Source organism: Plectrocnemia conspersa, unplaced genomic scaffold (assembly GCF_051122295.1).
Source record: "Plectrocnemia conspersa isolate PC_06_02 unplaced genomic scaffold, ASM5112229v1 ptg000005l, whole genome shotgun sequence".
Lineage (NCBI taxonomy): Eukaryota > Metazoa > Arthropoda > Insecta > Trichoptera > Polycentropodidae > Plectrocnemia > Plectrocnemia conspersa.
The window spans coordinates 11,282,572-11,299,964 of NW_028277169.1; the positions used below are offsets into that span (position 1 = coordinate 11,282,572).

Genomic DNA, 17,393 nt, shown 5'->3' on the forward strand with positions numbered 1-17,393 from the left:
TTGATTGAAATTCACCGAAATATGACGTTTTGCTTTGTACTACCGTAAACCGTCTCGGGATTACAGGTGAACCATATGAGAAAGGTGTTCTGCTTTGATTATTTATAGTTAAATGATAAATATAAAGTTTAACGGTTTGAAGAAAAATTTAAAATGTGTTATAGTGCCAATTGAACCATTATTAAATTATCATACAATGTAAACATGTTAAGGAGGCTAGAGTACGCTCGGGATAAGGATTCCGGTTTGTTATTGTGTGCGTGAACTGTATGGCTCAAAACAACTTCGCTCAGAATATTTATTTTTTTTATTTTAAAAGAAAATATATGTTTATTTAACATACATACATCTGAGCTAAGTTGGAAATTTTAACGGACAATTAAAAATATATTATATAATCGAAGAAACCAGACATTGATGTCATTAATTAAATATTTGCAAAATTCAAAATCTTTCACTAGTCAAAAAAACAATGAAGTCCTTAGCTATTCTTCAAAGGCAAATAGATATAAAATGGGGAAAGAAATTATTCGCAGATTGTTTAATGGCTCGACGACTCTATTAAATCATTAGAATCCATTGAATAAATTAAAAAATTATCATTGGCGCAACGATAAGAATAATAACTTTTTTAAGCCTTACAGAGAATAGTGTAAAAAAAACCAACAACGTACGGATTAATGGAAAAATAATTAAAATATTTTAATCCACGGGTAAGAGAACGAATAACTTACAGTGTATATTTGAAGCCTTGATATCAATTAACCCAGATATGCCCAAGAAATTTTGTTCTCTTAAAATTTCATTTATAAATAAAAAACAGTGGCACGAGTTTAGTGACCTACTCATGGGACAGTGGGCATATCTGGGTTTTAAACCAATATTAACACAAAATTATTTAAAATAAATCACTAGAGAAGATCTAACTTCTGTGCCACACTGCACTTTAATGACGAATACCAGCGTTGACGAATCAGCGACTGTCCTTAAAAGAGAAAGCGAGACAACGAAGTACACGCTACATCGCTTCTCCCTCTCATATACATGTACACGCACACAATAACAAACCGGCATCCTTATCCCGAGCGTACTCTAATAAATAATTTATTTATTTGCAGGGGGATTTAACTAAACGGCTAACTATTGCCAAAAACAAAGCGGCACTTTAGCAACACTGATGTAACGGTGGCAAGACCACAACAGAAGTACAACGACTGGCAGGGCCTCGTTCGCTGACCATTTCTACCATTATTCAACAACATTTAAATAATTATTATATTAAATTACATAATTAAGAGTTATAAGCGCTTAAATAAATTGTTGCATATTTGCAACACCATGTATTTAAGAGTTAATGAAAAGCAGTTCTTATCTGTTCCAAAATAGAGTGTTTTCTAATTTTCCTTGATAAACGGTCGTCATAGTTACGACCCCCAAGACCCCGAGTTTCATATTCAAAATGGCAGTAAAAATTATTTTGCACAAACACAAGCCGTACGTGACACTTCTATAGCAATCTTCATTATAGTGATTCGGAGATTACTTTAAAAAACGCCCTTATTATTTTACATTTTAATTGATGGTTGTTATGTAAGCTACCTTATCTTTTATCATCATCAATATTTTTACAGCTTTTTTTAAAACATTTTTACTCTACACTTTTTTTAATTTAATTAAAACAACTTGTTCTATAGTTTTCAAAATAAAGCTTGCGTCGTCATTTGACTGACAACACACAAACTAAGCGTTAAATGTGACTGACAATTGGCAGTGTATTTAGCTTGAGAAGGAAAAAACTCATACTACGTATATTAATATAATATAATATGAAACGGAATAGAAATAAAATCAAAGTGAAAAGGTTAAATTCAAAAATCAAATTCATAAGACTTTCAAATAGACAGTACACAACATTATATTGCCCAATGTTATTTGTGGACCATATAAAAAATCGAAAGTATGTTCTAAGTATAAATCTACTATTTCATATTAACTATTGTATAATAAAAGGAAAGGATAAAAAATTACAATGTTGTTTTTATTTTAGAGTAGCACCTGCAATGTCCGCTTTGACCTCAATAAGTTGGTACCTCTTTGTATGGTGGTTAACTAATGGGGATTCCGTATTTCTTTCTTTCGGGTTGTCTGTCTGCTTCTTTTTAGTGAGTTCGCGGACTCGGGAATTATTAATAGTTTCTTTGATCTTCGTACTGAACTGCTATTCGTGTTGCAATAAAGCGGCGCACTTCCTCCAAATTAAATATGCATTACTTTCTGTATTATAAAAAATACTAATAATTTTGCAACCTTTTATTTCAAAACTATGCGAAAAGCATTCAATTGCATGTAAAGTATTATATTTTAGCATTGTCCTGCACAAATTCGTCACGCTTTGTAATTGTGCATCAGTCAGTTTATTGTTCCATTTTTTGGAATTCGTAGCACTCTTGCTTGTTCCTCAGAGAATGAAAGGTTCAGGTATCATAAGACTTTCAATGCATTGGCGTGTGGCAGATTATTATTATATTTTTATTAAATATAGCAAATTACCTGCTTCATCTCTCACGTATCATACAAATCGATCGTCATCAATCTTTCTCTCAATCGTTCAAGACGACAATAATGATTTGATGATAATGCTGATGGTCGTGATCGATGTGCTCGTATTTAGAGTGTCCATATAAATTAGATAGTCGTTATTCGCCACTGTTTCGTGGGATCTCACAAAAGGGCCACGGCCGGCGCGTGTCCAATCACCGTGGATATTGCTACTTAGATATTCCTTTATCTAGTAGCGCCTCTATGACAAAGGAGTTTTGAGAACACTGCGCCACAATAAAAAATAGCAACTATTTATATTATATGAAGCCGATCAACATTCCATGTATTAGAAAAAGACGATCGATCATCCCATCTCGCTCACTGCCATTGCCCATTTGGTGATAACATAGTTAACTTCGTAGCATCGCAGGTAAAAACCGACTATAACTGAGTTATTTTATTGTGTTTTATTTCCGATATGAAACTAGGAACAGACAGACTATTCATAAAAAAAATAGAGTACATTTTAATTATAATTTTACCGTTAATTAAAGGTTAACATATGTGAAAAATATTTAGCGACACTACTCAATTTTCAACTTATTACATTTACATCATTAATATTTATGTTTTAGAGTGTTTATTTTCGATGGAAAGTATCGCAAGGCTAGCCAGTCTGATTTGACCCATCGTTGACCTCAAATAGTTATTGATCAATTTTAGCTTTGAAAAACTCATTACACAAGACGTAACTGATACACAAATTATAAAAAAATCGCATGCGCAGAGAATGGTTTGGCGGTGACTAAAAAATACTTTTTGCGATTTCTAAAAAGAAGTCTGTACAATGTTGTTGAAAAAATGCGATAAATTTTTATTTTAAAAGAAAATATATGTTTATTTAACATACATACATCTGAGTTAAATTGGAAATTTCAACGGACAATTAAAAATATATTATATAATCGAAGAAACCAGACATTGATGTCATTAATTAAATATTTGCAAAATTCAAAATCTTTCACTAGTCAAAAGAATAATGAAGATTTTAGCTATTCTTCAAAAGCAAAGATATATAAAATGGGGAAAGAAATTATTCACAGATTGCTTAATGGCTCGACGACTCTATTAAATCATTAGAATCCATTGAATAAATTAAAAAATTATCATTGGCGCAACGATAAGAATAATAACTTTCTTAAGCCTTACAGAGAATAGTGTAAAGAACCAACAACGTACGGATTAATGGAAAAATAATTAAAATATTTTAATCCGCGGGTAAGAGAACGAATAACTTACAGTGTATATTTGAAGCCTTGATATCAATTAATCCAGATATGCACAAGAAGCTTTGTTCTCTTAAAATTTCATTTATAAATAAAAAACAGTGGCACGAGTTTAGTGACCTACCCATGGGACAGTGGGCATATCTGGGTTTTAAACCAATATTAACACAAAATTATTTAAAATAAATCACTAGAGAAGATCGAACTTCTGTGCCACACTGCACTTTAATGACGAATACCAGCGTTGACGAATCAGCGACTGTCCTTAAAAGAGAAAGCGAGACAACGAAGTACACGCTACATCGCTTCTCCCTCTCATATACATGTACACGCACACAATAACAAACCGGTACCCTTATCCCGAGCGTACTAACAAACTTTTCCATAAAAAAGCTCAATGGTGGAAGTTTTCTTCTTGAAGTTTTACTGCAATGATAGGTTTGCAATTGGCAAGCAAGTCATATATTATACATGATACAATAAGAGTATTAGAAATATTTTTGATTGTGCATTTATGTCTAACTCAAAATATAAAGAAATAAACATTGCTAGAACGAGCTTTAAAACAATTTTTATGTTTGTTTACTGAACATAAACATAAACTGAAATTAAATTTCATTGAAAACTTTTTTATAACACCAAGGAAATCAGGAAAGCTAAGATGATAAGCATACAAACAGCTTCTTATCAAAAATTTCCGAACGGTTCAATTTATTTTTGTTATTTTATTATGCACTAAAGCGACGCAGTTGTCCAATATCATCGATGATGAAGACTAATATCAGATTGTTCCCCCATACACCTACCGCATCGTACGAACCGTGTTGATTATTTTGAAAAATAGCGTCAAATTGAGTTGATTTCTAGGAAGCATTTGCGACGAGCGTGTACTCTGATGTCACGCCGATTTTTCGGACTGTCATCGAAAAAAAATAAAAAAACAACACCAATCGAATTCGTATACCAAATATGCATTCTCAAAAACTGTGAAAGAATATCACTGAACAGAATGACTCATTCAAAGATATTGTTTTTGTATTGAAAATAAGACACATGGGAGCGGGCGCGCTACATTTAATTTAATTTATGTAATTTTCTTGTGATTTTTAGGAACATCATAAATTCATTCAAGTATTTGTTTTATGCTACGATTGATGTAAATGGTCCATGAAACGGGAAGACAATAAAAATAATTATCAAAAAAATCTCTTATTACTTGTTGTTTTTAGATGTGAATGGATTTATGTGCTTTATATTTTTAGAAAATGGGAATGCTTTTTTAAAAATATACTACAGTGTATGTTATTGTAAATTATAATACTCCAATCTAAATATTTTTAACAATAAATATTATTTTAATATTTTTATTAAATTATTCATATTAAATTCAGTTAATTTCCAGTATACTGTCATAGTACCTCAAAACTTTTTTTAAATATAATTTCAACCCACTACATAGGGGTGGCTCTTGTAGGCATTCGCCGGGAAATTTTATTCAAACGCGTCGTCGTCAGATGAAAAGCATTCACTCTTTCGCACACACACACACATACGGAAACTATTGAAAGTTCTCAAAGGCGGGTTTTCCATTAAGAAGTTCCAAATAGAGCATTCGGTTTATTTGGCTGATACCATGGCGGCTGAATATAAATAATATTTGAGTGATGTTGATGAATGAACGTTCTGTCATTGCGATGGCAGAAGAAAGCTCCCGTATCGGGAAAAATACGATTGCTAAAAGAAAACCACCCCCTCGGCTCGCCCGCTCGCACAAAACCATCATACGAGCCCTTTTTCCTCCTTTGGCGAAAGAGAGAAATTTAAAAGGGATTAAAGCGTCGATGCTTTTATCGGCGACGCGCCTAAAGCTGCATGTTTACCTCTCGATGATACGCACAAAATTCGCATATGAAAACAATATCAGGATTTCACTTGAATCACTGGCTAAACTTTGATTTTAATAGATGCAGTAATTTCATCATCTGAAGAACTATATTATCCAATGGGAAAAATAAAATAACCCATGTATATTAAAATGACAAACAAGATCGTAAAGAAAGGAAATATAAGAAAAAATATTGACGATCTTTCCTCGACCAATGATTAAATTAATATAAAATCCAGACCCGCCTTAATCGAACAGCATCCTGTCTCGTCTGAAAGTGCGATCTATACCCCGGCTGGGACAAAAAAAGCTGTAATCCCATTTCGGTCGCATTACGTGGCCAATCTCGAAGTGCACTTGATTAACGAGCGGTGTCTTTTTGTGGTTTTTGTCCAGGCCGAGTTTTCGGTGTATAATTTACGACCGTTGTGTTATTCGAGATTTTCGGCTTGTTCGCGTGCCGCACGATCGCAATCACTTTTCAACTACCCTGTAGTAGTCACTCGAGTGCCCCTGAACGAACGGCCCCGCTGACAACTTCTGTAACAACAACCCCTCCTGTCTTAACTGTCTGAAAATTCAAAGGGAAATTCTAATATCGGCTCCGGGTCGGCGGGTGTCAGTTCGGAAGGAGGTTCGGTTATTTGGATAATGTCCATTTGACTTAGAAAACATATACATACGTACTACTTATTTTCACACACAATAAAAAAATTATAATATTTCAATCATTGTTTCATAATCAAAATCTTTCATCTATATATACATATATGTATATTTAAGAACACGAAAATAAATATAAAAAAATAATGTCTGTATATACAATAGATGTTAATATGGTTTTAATTAAAAACATCGTGTTTTAAAAATATTTTACAATTATATATATAATTACACAAATTGTATTTAAATATAGAGAAAAATATTAAGCAGTTAAAAGTAAAATAAATTCAGCAATCAAACACCTATGTTCAGAATTTTAAATTAAGAATGTGCACGTAAAATATATTTGGATATACAATCACATAATCTTAATATTTACTTGTGAAAAATTTATCTAATTTCAGATTATCTGAAGATCCTATTATTATATTCTCAAATTACTTAACTGGTAGATATCAGTTCGTGGAATATAAAAACTCGTTTTCAAAACATATATTACCTTTACTGAAGTACTGCAAGGATCCAATATGGGTCCATTGCTTTTTTTATTTTATATTAATGCCATCTAGACAGTAATGAATCACTTATTTTTTTATTATATTTTTAGAAAATGCAGTTGATTTCTGATTATCTTAAGTGGAAGTGGGCTTTCGATAACCGATTGCCTTTCAGTGCCATTCTTAATGTAATACTCATACCATATCGGTGGATATATTTTAGATATCCCTTTATTTACTGAGAAGTGACGTTTTAGAAGTAATAGAAATTTAGCAGAAACTTACAGCAGATGAATAAATGCGCGCTACTTTGAGAATATTTTATGATGCCCTAGTACACAGCATACCTGGCTTTAAAAAGTACAACATAATTTTCTTCGGTGTTTAAACTTAAAAAATACGGGCACTATCCAATCCTGTTTCTCAGTGCTTTTATTTTGGGAGCACTTGGACACATTTTATTGTCAATTTTAGTAAAAAAATAAATATTAATAATTAATATAGACAAACCATAAACGCTTCTAATTAAATTGCAACCTTAATCTTTAGTTCTCTAAATTAATTTTAATAATTAAATAATTCACTCTAGTTTTAATTGCATTTGCACCATAACATGTTTATTTATTACCCATGAGCATCTGACAATCCCGCACGTGACAAGTGCAGGTGTATCAAAAATTTAAAAGTCTAGAGACCGACTTGATTGTTTCGACAAAAAGCAATATTGAAGTTTATCAGGGCTGGGGTGGAATTATAAGTGGGAGTTAAATATTCAATAGCTTTATTGCTGCAACTTTGTTGTTTGTTCTGTATCTTTAAAAAAAATAATTAATAAATAATTTCGTAAATCTACTGTTCATTTTCGAGCAATTTAATCCATTAAAGATGGAAGAGAACCGTTAATAAGTATATGCTATATGATGAATATTACTTGTTATTGTATATATTATTTTCGATTATACTAGTATTTATAAACACTACATTATTTTTTTTAATATAAATATTATTTACCGAAAATATAATATTTTAAAACTTTAATAATATAAACAAATTGAGAATTATTTTCGACTACATTCCAGATAGAACTGCAAAATTTTATAATGAACATAATATTTAGGCAAAAATAGACCGTTCCATTCTAAACGTTCGCATCCTTTTTTGGTTTTTATTATTGATATAACTGACAACTGCCGTATATTCTTAACAAATCTCAACGATTTTTTTTAAAGACTTTTTAAAAAACTTATCTAAGTTTTGTAAGCAGATTAAACCTCCATCCAATTTCAAAATGGCGGAAGTTTAAAAATGAAAAAAAAAACGGTAAAAAGAGAGGAATTTTTTTGAAATAAAGTAATATCTTTTTTACATATTTTTTTATACCTAAATTTTGCCGGAAACAATAAAAAATACTACATTAATAAATTGATGTAATTAAAAAAATGGTCTTGGTGAACCGCAATAATAATATAAAGTTTATTGAACAAATTAAGAACAATTGATAAAACGGCTTCAAAATAAAAAATATAATGAACATAAGGTTGTAAAATTCAGAATGAAAAGGCCCGTTTAGTTCTTAACGTTTGCATCATTTCATGAAGATGTAAAATTAATTTACATATCGGGTTGAAATTCCACTATTTTTTTAATAAAACTCAATATTTTAAAACTACAACGGAGTCTAGAAAAGTTTCTGCTGCTTTTTGCAGAAGGATGAAAGTGTCAAAAATTAAAAATGTTGTATAATAGAATAAAAATTGTTTTTTTTTGTGATATATTGTAATATGATAAAACTCATTTTAAGAACACGGAAATTAAAATATTTTTTAACTAATTTCCATGAAACATACTTGAAAAATATGCCTTGTAAATATTTCAGCTAAGTTTGTTAGTCATTTTTATCCTTCATATTATACAATAACGAAATGCCAGCCATTCATAAAAAAAATCACAAAAATGAGGGGGTAAATGTTAAATTAAAATAAAATAAATTTCACACATACTTATAAACTTAAATCTACCTAATTGTTGCGGATTTTTTTTATATTATAGCATTATTTATAAACTACTTAGGCAAGAATGGTCCATTCTATTCTCAACGTTCGCATTATTTTACAAAGACGTAATAAATGATTTTTATATATTTGTTTGCCACAAGTTAACGCAATATCGTTAAAATTTGCAGAGATATTTCACAACTTTTAGACTGAAAAATTATACGAACAATGGCTTGTAATTATTTAAATCTAATAATAGTGCTAGATCATACATTATGAGAATTTTAAGAGATATTTTTCCTAGATTTTACGTTATCCTGATTTAAACTATCCACCAAAATATTTCTGACATAACTGTATCAGACTTTTTTTGATGCGGTTATTTTATTTATGAAAACTGTGTTAGTGATCAGTTTCAATTTACCAACTCAAGGACAACATTCGTAATGAAATCCAAGCAATATCGACAGAAATTCTAAACAAACATAATAGACCTTGAGGCATTCTACGAAACACTATTATTTCAATTATAACTAAAATCAATTCAGTTTTTAGAGTAGATCTATCAATTATTAGTGAGTATGCATTATTATTGTGACAAAAACGTGGTTGTTACCGTGAAAGTAAGCATATCGGTACTTTTCCCTTAAATCAACGCTTCTCGATTGTTTGCCAAAAATAAAAGATCCGTTCATATTGAAATTTCGCTTTCGCAGGAAGATGAGCGAGCTGGCGCGAACAACGAAAACGTTTATAACCGTTACTAAATCGCTGTTAAATAAAAGGATTTTTGTTTAACCGTGTCGTAAATAACATCTTCTCTATGCACACAGAGCGTTGTGAATTTTAAATAACGGTTCCCGGTAAAAAGACACTCACCTGAGGCCGGACAAAGGCGTCCAACTTGTTGATGTGTAATTTGACTTTCTGTTTTGTAAACACGGTCAATGCGAAAGAATGACTGCAATATATCCCCGAAGTTGACAACAATAGCGGCATTGTTTATCGACCGATAGAGTAATAATAATGAAAAGAAAAAGGTATAGAAACAAGGGAAAATATCGGTCAGCAAGTCGCTTGCGATAATTTGCTATTGTCATCGTTCGATATTCACAAAAAGCATCATAAGCATTAAAACGCGTCGATTGATTATTATATTGATAAGAAGGAAAGATATCTACGTTATATTTTGTGGTATGGGTCAAAAATATGCAAGTTGATTAGGTAAAAATAAATTAATTATAACAATATTTTACACATAATAGCAATTAGGAAATATAGATAACAAACCCCCTACCACAAAAAAGATGAATAAATATATAATACAGCACCATATGAGTAAAATCACACAATCCCCACATAATCAACAATGGGCCTTCATGATTATTGGCGTATCAGTGTGTTTTGCAGATTATGCCAGTGCTTCTCAGTTTTTTTTTATATATTTATTATAACATTTTGTAATAAATAAATAATTTAAAGCAGTATATTATTTTATAATATATTGAAGCAGTCCTTCAAATTTTATTAATAAAATAAATTATTAGGATATACATAGCTTTAATTTATAGTGATTATTATATGCTATGTACTCGTAGTGTTTATTTTTTAATTTTATTAATTTATATAATTTATATTTAAACACATAAGTGAAAAAAAACGTACTGGAATATTTGCTAGGTGTTTTGAGCCAAAACCATAAATCATAGAGCCGAAACTGAGGGCTTCATAGACTTGCCAAGCGACGGGGAAAGACCGGGAAAGGAAAAAGGGATGTTGTACAATGGGCGTACAATAGGCGAACGTATTTCTGCGAAATTTGACGAAACGAAACGGTGTAAATCGTTCTAAAACTTCCAAAACAATTTCACAACATAAAGAGACTGTGAATTTTGAAACCATTTGTTAATTTTATCTCTTATCTTAATACAATACAAACAAACGCAATTTTTATTTTACAATAATAAAACTTATCGCATGAATGCGAAAGATATCATTTTATTTTCCAAAACAAATTAAACTAAATTCGCCGACTGTACTCCGCCTGCATTCACTAAACAAATATTAGCCGAAAATTTAGTTCGAAATGGGCTCTGTTACTTTAAGCTCCTAACCTTGGTAACCTATCGATTGATTCGGAAGATAAATTGCATTTTTCCACCTCCACCCCGAATCGAATCGCATGGGATACCCCATAAAATGCACCGACTGGACTATTATGGTACCCATAAGGTTTATAAGGTATCAGTGACGCACGTCGTTTAAGTCATTTTTGATATAAAACGAGGTTTGTAGGGCATTGTAGGGTGTCGAATGTGTGCTTATCTGGAATGCAGTGTGAAATTAGGACAGAAGGACCACCACATGTGATATATAAATTCAATTAAATCGCACATACACAATAATGAAATATATTAAAAAAATAAGTTCCTATGAATTTTAAGATAATTGAGTCTAAGGATCGTTAAAAATATAATTAGGAAATCGCAAAATATTTTTTTATATTTTGAAGCTAGTTATTTACAGTAATATTCACAAAGTTCTGTATCGTTTTATTTTAGAACAAAAAAAATATGCAAATTAAAAACCATTATTATTTATAATATATTGAATTAAAAATCACAGTCAATATAGTGCTATTTTATTTGACATGCATATATGGTATAAAAGTTCTCAAATAATCAACTACTTTAGCTCATAGAGAATATTATTTATGTTTAAAAAAAAATATTATCTGGTGTGGCTCAAAATTCCTTAAGACTCTTAAAAATTAATAACAAATTAAAATATATTGCTTAGAAGTCTTAATTTCACATTCTAATCAGTCTAAAAGTTAATAACTTAAGATCGTCATTACCTAATTGTGAGTATTTATTTAAAAAAGGAGTACACGACAATAAAATTACATCTGGAAAAATTGCATTGATCGGTCAATTTTTTTATTATGTTTAGAAAGACGTCCGTAACGTTGTACGTATCGGTTGAAGTGCTGCCTACTGACTGAAATTTCTTAACAGAGTATAATGAATATTTACAGTGCTATAAATATTTTTATTGGAATAATTTAAAAATATAAGAACCAGGTGAAATTTATTTGCTTTTTATATTTATTGCTAATATATACTTAGCAACAGTTTTGAATTTTGCCACAAAGATAAGATATGTAAAAGTACATTTTGAAATTTCTTTGAAGTTTTAAAAAATGTTAAATATGATTTATCTTCATTCATATAATAACTAACAGTTTTTTTACAAAGTGAACATAAAATCTCTTTCGAATTAAATTATTATTACAAATTTATATAATTGTTTAGTTTCAACCAATTTTTTTTTTATAATATATTTATTAAAAAAAAATTATATTTATTTACTGAAACTGTCAGGAAATTCAAATTATAGATATTAGCCCGTGATAACGACATAATCATCAAAATAACACAGTTAAAAATTAACATTGTTAATAAAAAAAATTTGCCAACTTTTTGTTACTTAAAAACAATTTTTAGCTAATTGTAAATTTATATTTTTAATGATATAGCTTATAGTTGACACTTAAGTTAAATATTTAATTTTTATAACTAATATACATATGTATGTATACTATTTAAAAGATTATGTGTGAATTATTATTACAAATATTTTATATTAAATTACGGTTGCTCAGTTTAACAAATAAACAGACTATTTAGTTGAATTGCTAAAAAAAATATTGACAATTCCATTCCATTAGTGAAAAGAAAGAAGCGCACACAAAAATACCCTACAGAAAAACTCATCATCTCTCACACAAAAATACAACAAAAACTGAAAAAAATAATGGTATTCATCGCATTATAGTAACAACAAAGTATTTTACAATATATCTAGTAACTTTAAATTTGTATTTTTAAAGAAATAAAAATGATTATGATTTAATATTTTTATCTATACAAACATTTTCTGTGATCTTTAGCTATTTCTATTATTATTTTTTTATTTTAAGCAATTATATCTATACGTTCTACGGATTTTTTATTGTGGCTTTCATCACCGAATCGATTTCCTTACGACTATAATTTGTGCATATAGCATGTATTATTAGCATCTGACTCAAACTGTTTTAGCAATTGTATCTAATAGATAAGATAACTCTTTCTAAACAGAATCGATATTGCACATAAGTTAATATATGACGTGTCAATTAACAAATTATATTTTGCAATTTCTAATACACTATTTGTAATGCTTTCTGGATGAGTTTAAAAATAAAAAAACATAATTATCTGAAACCAACCGAATCACCCTCGATTGGTTTTAAGCGCATTCGCCATCGCGATCGTGACCCAATACTCAATCGATCGCATTTATATACATACATACATATAATGCTCATAAAGGAAGTGAACATACGACACACACACGTGTTTGTTCACGTGTCCCCTCCCCCATCCCTCTCCCTGTAAGACCCCGCGTCACATGTCAAAGTGTACAAAAGAAAATTTGATAGGTATAAATGGTAGTGGGTGTGCTTCGATAGGATGCAGGCAGATGCATGGAACCAAAGTAACCCAGTCAGTGCTGTTTTTATATACATATAAATTATTTTGCGTTATATAATAAAAATATTGTAAGCTGCACGCACTGCGGGGCTGGCAGCCCTGCTGCAGCTCCATTCATCGCTGCGGTGCGCTAATGAGTATCGACCGTGATCGTCATGTGAGCAGAATAATATTAATCATCCTCTGAACAGCCTACTCAAATATTTATTGATAATTTTAATTAAATATTGCTAACCAAACCAATAGTTTACTTAAATAAAATATACTGGAAACTAAGCCCTTGAACATACATTCTATATAAATATATACAGAAGTTAATAAAAAACACAGAAATACAAAATTAAAAGGAGTACAATACAACGATACGAAAATTTGCAATACATTGCGTTATTTGTTGCAAAATATCATAAATTATAAAAAAATAATATTAAACACAATATCTATTACTCAAAAATTGTCAACTATAGAAGAACAAAAAGTTTGAACATTTCTATATTTTATCCCATTCTTTTCACATGCAAAATTGTCATATGTTAATTGATATACACTTTCTACTATAATAGGTCTACAAACAAAATAGTAAAATAACTAATTTTTAAGTATGGCTATCAGGAGCAATTTTATGCGGAAAAAATTCGCGGACTCCGATGATGTACACTTAATATACATGTAAAAATGTGTAGCAAAATACATATTTTAAATTGTAAAAACACAAATATCATTACGAAATAATCATTATAATATAAATTACGGGCAAAAAAATTCAATAAAACGTAATATTTTTTTTTAAAAAAACAAGATTGTAAATTGGACATCTCAATATTTCTGTATAAATACAAAATCTGAATATGGAAAAATTATATTTAAAAATCAAATTGAAAATTTCTGAACGTAAACATTATTCATGTCAATATATATTTTTCAATAAAAGCACGCGTGTAAAAAAGTTTAATTTTTACAGTGTTTTATTATAAATTATAGCATATTTTAGACTTTTTACTGATTTCTATAATATTTTTTAAGCGTAGTTTTTTTATTTTTTTATATGGGCCTTACCCTAATTATATCTCACATAAATGACAGAAAATATATTTTTCTCAATTTTTATTTATATTTCTAAACGTTTTTGCCTTTAGTTTTACAAAAAAAAATCCGGATTAAATAAAAATGTTGCAATTAGATATTTTTGATTTAAAAATCGAAAGCATATGGATAGTTTCGACCATGAAAACGTTATGAAAGCTGCTGATCTATATAAATATATATTAGATATATTTTTTTAATTTATTTTGAAAGACAGAATAGCCTTTTTAATTATTTTAATAGCCTTAATCTAAAACAAACCTAGCAGAGATATTTACAAGATCCATTTATAGCATAAGTTTCATATGAATATGTTTAAAACTAAGGCAATTACTGTGTCTTAAAAAAATAAATTTACAACAAAAAAAAATGTAAAAAAAAATATTTTTAATTTTTATTTAAAAACATTGTTGATATTTTTTATTAGTCGATATTTGGCATATCCCCGCTTAAATGCGAGTTGAGCTCAGTCTATTCCTAGTCAAAAGCAATGCTTTGATTCTGTATCAAGTTCTAAATAAAGTTAATTTATGATGAAAATGAGTTCAGTACTACCTCGTTTGCACTTATACATATACATATACCCCCTAAAAATATACATATACCCCTTGAAAAGTTATTCTGATTAAAAACGGTATTTATACTGACTTAATTATTATACTAAAATAATATTAAGTGTAACGGTAATTAAATACTAATCAGTTATCATTTATAAATATAAATCATAAATAATTAAATATTTACACAAATAATTTAAGATAATATTTATAGGCATTTAAAATAATCACAAAAATAAAAATTTATGAAATTAATTGAATCACATAAACGTACAGAAATATCAGCATCTCATATTGCACTCCCTCCCAGCATCCACCCTCTGGCGGCTATCAATACCCCCCCAATACAATGCATACAATTGCATGGAATATTTAAACATTTATAGGTTTAGCGAAAAATAAGCCATGCCAAACCCTCTCCATCCCTTTCTGACCTATCGCTGATTTATCGTATAGAGGGAGCTAGAAAGTCAGTTGAAATGCACTCGTTTTTTTTGTATTGGAAATATTGAGGGTATTGTTAAACATTTATGGCCTTTCGCAAATCCTTTGTGGTGCAGTGGGTGCATGCCCTTCTATACCTATCTCTCTCTTTAGCTCATATTTAACGCAATGTGCGAATGAAACAGAGCTATGCAAACGCTGGACATACGGCGCGTCAATTGTCACCAAAAATGCAGACCTTTTGCATGTTGACAAAAATCCCTCATTTCGCAGTTAAGTGTGGTGGCGTTTGGACCTCTAGTGCTAAGTGATAGTGATCAAATGTGTTTTTATGTGCCAAAACAATGAGTTCAACAACATCGAGCTATGATTACTGGAATTATCCGCCTAATTACTATCAACAATCGATCGAGCAGAATACGCAGAAGATTTCTCAACAATCAGACTCCAGTTCATATCAAGACCAAGACTTTTGCAACAATAAATTGTACGCTAACTATGACGCCAACTACAATGAAAGATACTACAATTATCAACAACAATTTTATCAGCAGCAACAACAACAGCAGCAACAATATAATCAAGCTAACTATCAAAACCATATAAATCTGACATATGATCATCCGAACTTTCCGAGTCCGAAATCTGAACAATTTGATCAATCTTCTACTACGTCATCGCCCGGCTTACATATAGATTTAGTTAAGAGCGAAGAAAAATTAAAGCATGAATCGAAAGACGATATGCCGACTTTGAGAAATTTATTAACGAAACCCAGAAGATCGCTTTTTCCGTACGATGCGACAAAATGTGTAACGAAATTACACAGACACTGGAAAGAAGCAGCAAAGCCGGTAAATGACACGGAAGGTCAAAATTTGACATCGGAGCAGGTTTTGGGATTAAACAGCCATACTCCAACGTCAATCAACTCGAACCAAGAAGGGGACGAAGCTAAAGAAAGATCAGCTTCCGCGCAGCTACCGAACACACATGTTTATCCATGGATGAAACAATCTGCTAAAGGTAAATCGTAACATATTTATAAGATCTTAAAATATGGATTGAATATTAACTGATTGCGTTTATATAATTTCAGGTGAAGATGGAGAAAGTAGAGGCAAAAGATCGAGACAATCGTACACGCGCTTCCAGACTCTCGAGCTGGAGAAAGAATTTCATTTTAATAAATACGTATCTAGGAGAAGAAGATTTGAGATCTCGACGACGCTGAGTCTATCTGAGAGGCAGATCAAGATTTGGTTCCAAAACAGGCGGATGAAGGCCAAAAAAGACGGCGATCCCTGCATGAATCAAGACAACAATCCGAAACTTGAACAGTTGATAAATCCTGTTATGTTTCCTTCGAGTCAGATGCCGATGACGTCACACTTTGGTACCGATATGAATCTTTTATTGGATCATCACGATTTAGGATGTTGATTTTATATAAATAGTATACATTTTAAGCCAAAGCATATATTATATTTTTTAGTCATTTGAACCAAATTTTGATGTTCCTAATATATAATTAGAATTACTTTATAGTGCCTATATATAATATTTAGTGCTTCAATATATTTTTATAATATGTACATATTTTTGACAATACACAAAAGATGTTGAAATGCATTTATGTTATTTGTATATTTACAAAACCCTTTCAATTGTCAAATTTGACTCCTGGTTTATGAAAATTTGTCAAAACACCGAGGATAATCCTTGCAAATGGTATTTTTCAATTACTTCGCTTTGAACGCGCCGAAGGGGTGTGAAATATTTGAAATGCAAATTTGAAAGACACAATGAGTTTGGGATTATTGCAAAAAAAAACTAATTGCTTGTCTTCCTGCGACGGACTACCTGGAAGCTTGTGGGTGAGTTTCAGGTACAAAAAAATATGAG

General features: G+C 30.4%; 1 protein-coding gene across 1 annotated transcript; it reads left to right on the top strand.

The window, feature by feature from the left end:
* The first annotated feature begins 15,753 nt into the window (after positions 1 to 15,753).
* Positions 15,754 to 17,120, top strand: LOC148234835 (uncharacterized). The gene is made up of 2 exons (XM_088185599.1): positions 15,754 to 16,514; positions 16,588 to 17,120. Exons 1-2 carry the CDS (start codon positions 15,833 to 15,835, stop codon positions 16,929 to 16,931), a joined length of 1,026 nt encoding a protein of 341 aa, XP_088041725.1. The 5' UTR covers positions 15,754 to 15,832; the 3' UTR covers positions 16,932 to 17,120.
* Positions 17,121 to 17,393: the final 273 nt, after the last annotated feature.

Coding starts and splice junctions, on each gene's coding strand:
- LOC148234835 (XM_088185599.1), top strand. CDS start 15,833: ATGAGTTCAACAACATCGAGCTATGATTACTGGAATTATCCGCCTAAT. Junction 16,515..16,587: donor GATGAAACAATCTGCTAAAG/GTAAATCGTAAC, acceptor ATATAATTTCAG/GTGAAGATGGAGAAAGTAGA.